The 6,144-nt window shown below is 46.7% G+C and overlaps 1 protein-coding gene across 2 annotated transcripts in view; it reads right to left on the reverse strand.

Moving 5' to 3' along the window:
• Positions 1 to 5,197, reverse strand: part of LOC135815448 (V-type proton ATPase 116 kDa subunit a 1-like) — a 16,615-nt gene extending 11,418 nt beyond the window's left edge. Inside the window, exons 1-7 of one of the 2 annotated variants that reach the window (XM_065328743.1) lie at positions 4,899 to 5,197; positions 4,632 to 4,652; positions 4,217 to 4,295; positions 2,648 to 2,751; positions 1,428 to 1,556; positions 869 to 914; positions 109 to 166 (exon numbers count right to left, since the gene is read on the reverse strand). In XM_065328743.1, coding sequence (XP_065184815.1) covers positions 109 to 166; positions 869 to 914; positions 1,428 to 1,556; positions 2,648 to 2,751; positions 4,217 to 4,295; positions 4,632 to 4,652; positions 4,899 to 4,994 — 533 coding nt within the window. In that variant the 5' untranslated portion in view covers positions 4,995 to 5,197. Of the gene's footprint in view, positions 1 to 108; positions 170 to 868; positions 915 to 1,427; positions 1,557 to 2,647; positions 2,752 to 4,216; positions 4,296 to 4,631; positions 4,653 to 4,898 lie in introns of both variants that reach the window. The other variant, XM_065328742.1, reaches the window with a different exon arrangement.
• Positions 5,198 to 6,144: the final 947 nt, after the last annotated feature.

A 6,144-nucleotide genomic window follows, 5' to 3' on the forward strand; every position in this document is an offset into this window, starting at 1 on the left:
CGTACACATGTACAAATACAATGATGTAATCGGAACTGGTCCAGGGCGCCAGCTTTGCACTTCGGGTCGGATTTCAGTGAGCGCAACTGTACATGTCCTTGTACTAACATCAACGAAGCTCCGGATGTAGATGTTGGTATTTGGGTGGAATCAATATCTTCCAGCTCTGCTAGGGGACACATAGCGGCACACGAGCAAAAATATAAACATATGTTAAATTATGTTAGTTGGCGCATACTGAGACGCCATTGCCAACATGATGAAGCCGCTGAGAATAGGGCTAACAAGCGGTGATATAGCACTCTAAGCAATGTGCTGGGAGTTGGCTCCAAACAACCAACGCATCCTGCTTACCTTATGCTTCGCAGTGCCCTTAAGTAAAGAAACCTTAACAAATGCTGTACTTCAAGTACCTTCGCACAGCAAAAGGGATACTTTTGATAGTCTTTAGCAGTTGCCGATGCTTTTTGGCGATACAGTTGGTAGCCCTATTGTGAGGAAATGGCCAGGTTTCAAATCAGATTCCACCACAGTCCACTGTATGGTTCTTGGGCCACATCCTGTTCTGTATACCGGACCGCCGGAAGCAGTTTTCAATTGATCCGGACCGTCCGGTCGTACCAAAGTCTTTCTTACTTTGTGTATAATATGGCGGGTACATGCCCTCCTCAGCAGTAAACATGTGTTGGTAGCCACAAAGTTGGTCCGGTGTTAACCGGACCGACAGGACCGGTTCCGGCGGCCTGGTATGTGTATATTGGCTGGGTCAATCAAAGACCAGAATAGGAACGATGCTACAAGTATACACAATGTGTTGTACCCACATGCATTTTAAAACTTTTACAGGCTCCACATCTGATCACCTTACCAAACTGGTCGATGTAGGCTTCTCCGGAAGTCATCACAAACTGCGCCTGTATGCCATCACAGAGAAGAACATATTTTGTACATGCTTCCTATCATACATCAGAGCCGAGAACTGCCGTCGGTCCTTCTCTCTCTCTCTCTCTCTCTCTCTCTCTCTCTCTCTATCTATCTCTCTCTCTCTCTCTCTCTCTCTCTCCCTCTCTCTCTCTCTCTCTCTCTCTCTCTCTCTCTCTCTCTCTCTCTCTCTCTCTCTCTCTCTCTCTCTCTCTCTCTCTCACACACACACACACACACACACACACACACACACACACACACACACACACAAGAGTGTGTGTACCATGGTGTCGGTGCTCAGACTTGTTTCTCAGATCAACTTCGGAGCATGCACGTGACTAGAAAACGTCATCCAACAATTCTACGTACATGTATAGTGGACACATTCAACCCTGTCACATGCATATTCCGGTGATGTAAGACACATCTCCATGAGCACAAGAACCTGGTATACTTTACAACCATCATCTTCCCCCATGGGCCGATTAGCAGCCGCTTCTCACCTCATTGTAGAACTGGCCTGTCTTCTCCAGGATGTGCTTCAGCTCCGTCAGCTCCAGGAAGTTGCAGTTCAGCCGCTCCTGGTTGGCTGTGACCTCCTTCAGCTCGTCTTCCGTCTCCTTCAGCTTCTCCTACACACATCGTTAGCAAAGCGGCAGGGATGTACGGGCCCAAGTTGATAGCAGGTATACTAGGCTACATATGTACTTATCATCCCACATACTAGCACAATTAAGCCATTGGCGTTGATCTGAGTACATCATGCATAGCAGCATGATATGCACTATTTCACCGTTCACTGCTCTTGTGTGAGTCTCTGCGCTTGTTCTAGCAATTCACTGTTGTTCATATGGCATCAATCTTCAACCGAGCTAGCTTCATGTTAATACTTCCACATGTACTCTCTGATGCCAAGGGCAGTTTTGAAGATACAGTATATAAATTCCAGCATAATCAACCAACGATAGTCAGGTAGGGTCTCCCCTCAGCGACCCGAAGTGTGCCCAATGCCCGTGTAAGGCAGAGCTTTCTACCTAGTAGAGAGAGAGAGAGGGGGGGGGGGGACTGTATTGCGACTCGGAGTTTCATGTTTTAAGTCACGATCATCAATTTGGCTGATGATCATGATTGCACATGAAACTGGGAGTCGCAATACAGCTGCTGTGCAATAAGAATTTGTCCACTTGGTCGGACGGATATCATAAAGGGCTAGTAAACACAGTAGACTCCTGACAGTTATAACGGACACCAATGTGCATGTGAACTTAGTTCTTTATTGCCGAAGTGCTCACAGTGTGTCCCTTGCCTGGCATGCGGTCTGTGACTTCACCATCGGAATGCATTCGTTTACATGCTCCCCACAGGGTACATGTTTGTTTTGTAAGAAACGTAAACGAAACGTAAACCGTTTGCTGCAGGGGTCAATTTTGTATGGGCTCAACAGGGACACGGTAAACGGTTCGCCACACCATGAACTTGAATCCATTACCTGCGAGTTTGTTGTAAGTGGAGTCGACTGTATATGCACACATAAACAAACGCTTCGTTGTTCACTAAACTTCCGATGCAATCGTTTTGCCCAGTAACTCTGAGCTATGTGGATGAGATTTAAGAAAGTCGCAACAGCTAGCTTGTCCAGAGATTGAGTAACCATACAGCTCTGCTGCATAGCCCTGAACTTGCAAATCCAGATGTAGTGAGATCTCATGCAGTAAGTGCTCACCTCTAAATCCAGCATGCGATCTGGCGGCGGAGCCTCCAGCAACCTTCCTTCTGGCAGCGGGGCAATCAGGACGTTTGCTACCTCAATCTCCTTCTTCAGATACCCTAGACATTTCACAGGGAGCGGCAGGGACAATAAGCGCCATTTTGCCAACGCGTGCAAGCCTAACTGGTAGGGACCATTCTGAGCATGGCATGGTTAAACAGGTCATGTGACTCGAGGGATATATCTGTTAAAACATCTGTGTCCGTCAAAGCGGAAAATACACAGTCGAGTGCATGTATTTAATTGCCAGACTCACTGTAGTAAACACTATGTTCAGTTTATGTACCTGCAACATGGCGTCAGCTCGAGATTTCATGCTGTCCCAAAGCATAGCTAACGGAGAGAATTTTGCACATGATTCATCATTCTAACTTAGCAGAAGCCACATTGCATTTGATGATCATGCAACATACCGACTGTGACCTGTGCTCGGTCACCTGCCAAGCAGTAACATTGAGGGTTCACATTAGGGAGTAGTAAAATTATAAAATATTAGTACTCCCTAGTTCACACACAGCTGCCCATACCATAGTCATAGACCAAGTAGACCTACTGTGAAGTGTGAGCTGGCGGCAGTCTACTAAGTATTCCAAGGCAGACCTCCTTCTGCGAGGACATCTACTATAAATGGCGTGTGAATTCGCCACCGGTACAACTGCGCCACGTGTAGTTTTGCCGGCGACTGATTAGCGGTGCCGGCGTGTAATTTGGCCCAATTTTGATCAAATTGGATCAGCACTTGATAGCAACCTACTTGGCAGGGTTAGCAGCAACAATGTTCACAATTGGGAACCCATACACTAAAAAGTGTCGTTGTAATAATGATTATGATGATACATTGTAGCACCATCATTTCCCGTCAACAGAGGCGATGCGATTACGGTACCATCATTTGGTATGCTGTGTATGGAGTGACAGAGCGGCAATGCATTGGCGACTTGAGCTAGTGCTGCTTTGCCACGCAGCTATACTAGCAATGCTTTGTCCTGATTGGCTACTTTATAGTGCAAAATTGCTATTTCAAACCCCACTGCAAACTAGCACTGCTTGCCAATCTTTGAATTTTACAAACCTATGTGCTTTGATAGTTACAAAACTAGCTATAGCTCTGGTTTCGACACCATGACGTACTAATGCCTATGCCTATGGTCAGTATAAGGCAAAGGCGATGGCCTCATTCGGCATAAGCTGAATGGAGCGTGTGGAACGTTTGGTCGCAGAGAATGTTTCTATGCAACGGCCCAAGTGCTGCGCATTTCGCCGCATACCGGCACCGGTATCACCGAAACAAAGCAAGTCTCTTCTGTTCACTCCGATCGAATGAACGCCAAGTCAGCCGATTTCTTGACTGACACACAAGGAGCGTGCCCACTACTATTACATGACTGGATTGTACTATTAGTGGCACTACTGTCACTCTGCGGGCATGTAACGGTTGCGGTTACGTTACTAGTACTGTAGTAGTAGTACTGGCACACTGGTACATGGTGCACACCGACGGTGACACTGCGGGCACGTACTTACTCAGGCGTCTCTCCATCTCGTCGCATCGTCGCACTTCGTTCACATATCGACGCTGGAACTGATTCACATCGGGATTGAGCTGAAGGAAAAAAGTGACAGGAAACAAAGAAGACCACGGAGAGCTTCTAAGCACCATGCTTGGACAGCGCATGGCAAAACTAATAACTATTACTTACTTCAAGAAGTCAGGGAGGACGTTACCAAAGCGAAACTGTTCCCTTGCGCGACAAGTACATGATTGTAATCTATACCCAAGTACCCTTCCGTAACCCCATGATGCCTCACACTCAAAGGTCACAGGTACTAGGTGGCCATATTGATTAGCCATCCAAGGTACACACACACACACACGTACACACAAGCGTATTTACGCGTTTAGCGAAAGACCAAGGTAAGATTCCTAGCCAAGACTTACATCTCTGAACTGGGCCAAGCCCTGGCCAACGTCACGTCACGGAGTTGTCAAAGGGGCGAGCGGAAGCAGGCACAACAGTTATCACGAGCACACGCGCACGCACACGCACAAGAAAACACAGAAGAGAAGCAATGGTGGATGAGAAGGGAGCAGAAGACGCCCGAGCCGTCGAACCAGCTTCTCGTCTGAGCGAAGACTGGGCGAGTGTATGTCATCGATGACCGCACTATATCTACACGGCACACAACTCTCCCAATATACTCGTACCAATTCTCCCATCTCGCTGATGGAACGGTAGGCGGCATCCGACTGCAGATACAGTTGGGCCAACGTCATCTCCTCCGAGCGGAAGAGAGACCCCATCTTGCTCGTTGGTGTCGCCTCCGATCAACAGGCAAGCGGTCAAGCTTTCGTTTGGAATGGGGATATCTGTGGCAACACTAGTTGGCAAAGACGAAGGACAGGGTAGCGACGCAGAAGGAGTAGATCTATGCTGCCTGCGCAAGCTATCCACAATACCACAGCACAGGCGAGCGAAGACTAGCAAGTAGATCTAGTCTACATTGTAATCTATAAAAGTATAAGAATAGCTATATAGACTGTTCACTGTAGTGTAGACCTACATGTGCGCGGATTCGACCTTCACAACCGATCGCTCTGATCTGAGTTATGCAGGGTGCAGCGAGCATGCGCCTTACTTGACTCAACGCTCCAATGGGCACATATGCACACGAGAGCAGCAGCCATGCCACTTGCACAACGAAGACCAAGACCAAGTCAAGCGTAGTCTACCCAGCAGCGGCCCAGCTGGCCAGGTCGAACCTCTACTGACTGTAGACTCGTAGTGTAGTAGTAGAGATGTCACTTCGCCAGGGAATCGTAGACAGTAGAGTCTAGGCCTTGACAAATTATGCTAGCATAATTTTTCGCATAATTCCTACCAAAATCGAATAATCGCATAATTCGAGGCAAATTGCATACGAATCGCATAAAATTGGAATAATCCGCCTGTTCGCATCAAATTCCATACAGTTGTACATGTTCTACAAGTACAAGTAGATGCACCAGAGAGGTGTAGGTTTACGACTCCCTTGATAACATGTCCAGTCCACTTGTAGGTCGGACGGTGCGTTGACCCCGTTGAACTTTTGCTACTACAGCACAACGCCCTCTACAAAACATTCACCTGTTATTTTGCACAGAACCATCATACATGTACATGTATACATTAGCAGCATATGTGAGCATAATGCGGCATAATATTATGATAACTTTTAGCATAAAAATAGCATAATTCTGCAATTTTTCCAGCAATGCGAAAAGCATAATTTCACGAAAATATTAGCATAATCTGTCAAGGCCTAGTAGAGTCTAGTGGTTTTGGTATAACAATAATATGATTGATATTAGTACTATTAGATATTTCATGCTGTCACTGAACCAACAACATTATAATTGTAGTTTAAACCATGACCGACCCGCATGGCGAGATCTATGCATGAAGATCTGTGCA

This window comes from Sycon ciliatum, chromosome 4 (assembly GCF_964019385.1).
Source record: "Sycon ciliatum chromosome 4, ocSycCili1.1, whole genome shotgun sequence".
In the NCBI taxonomy this organism is placed as follows: Eukaryota; Metazoa; Porifera; class Calcarea; order Leucosolenida; family Sycettidae; genus Sycon; species Sycon ciliatum.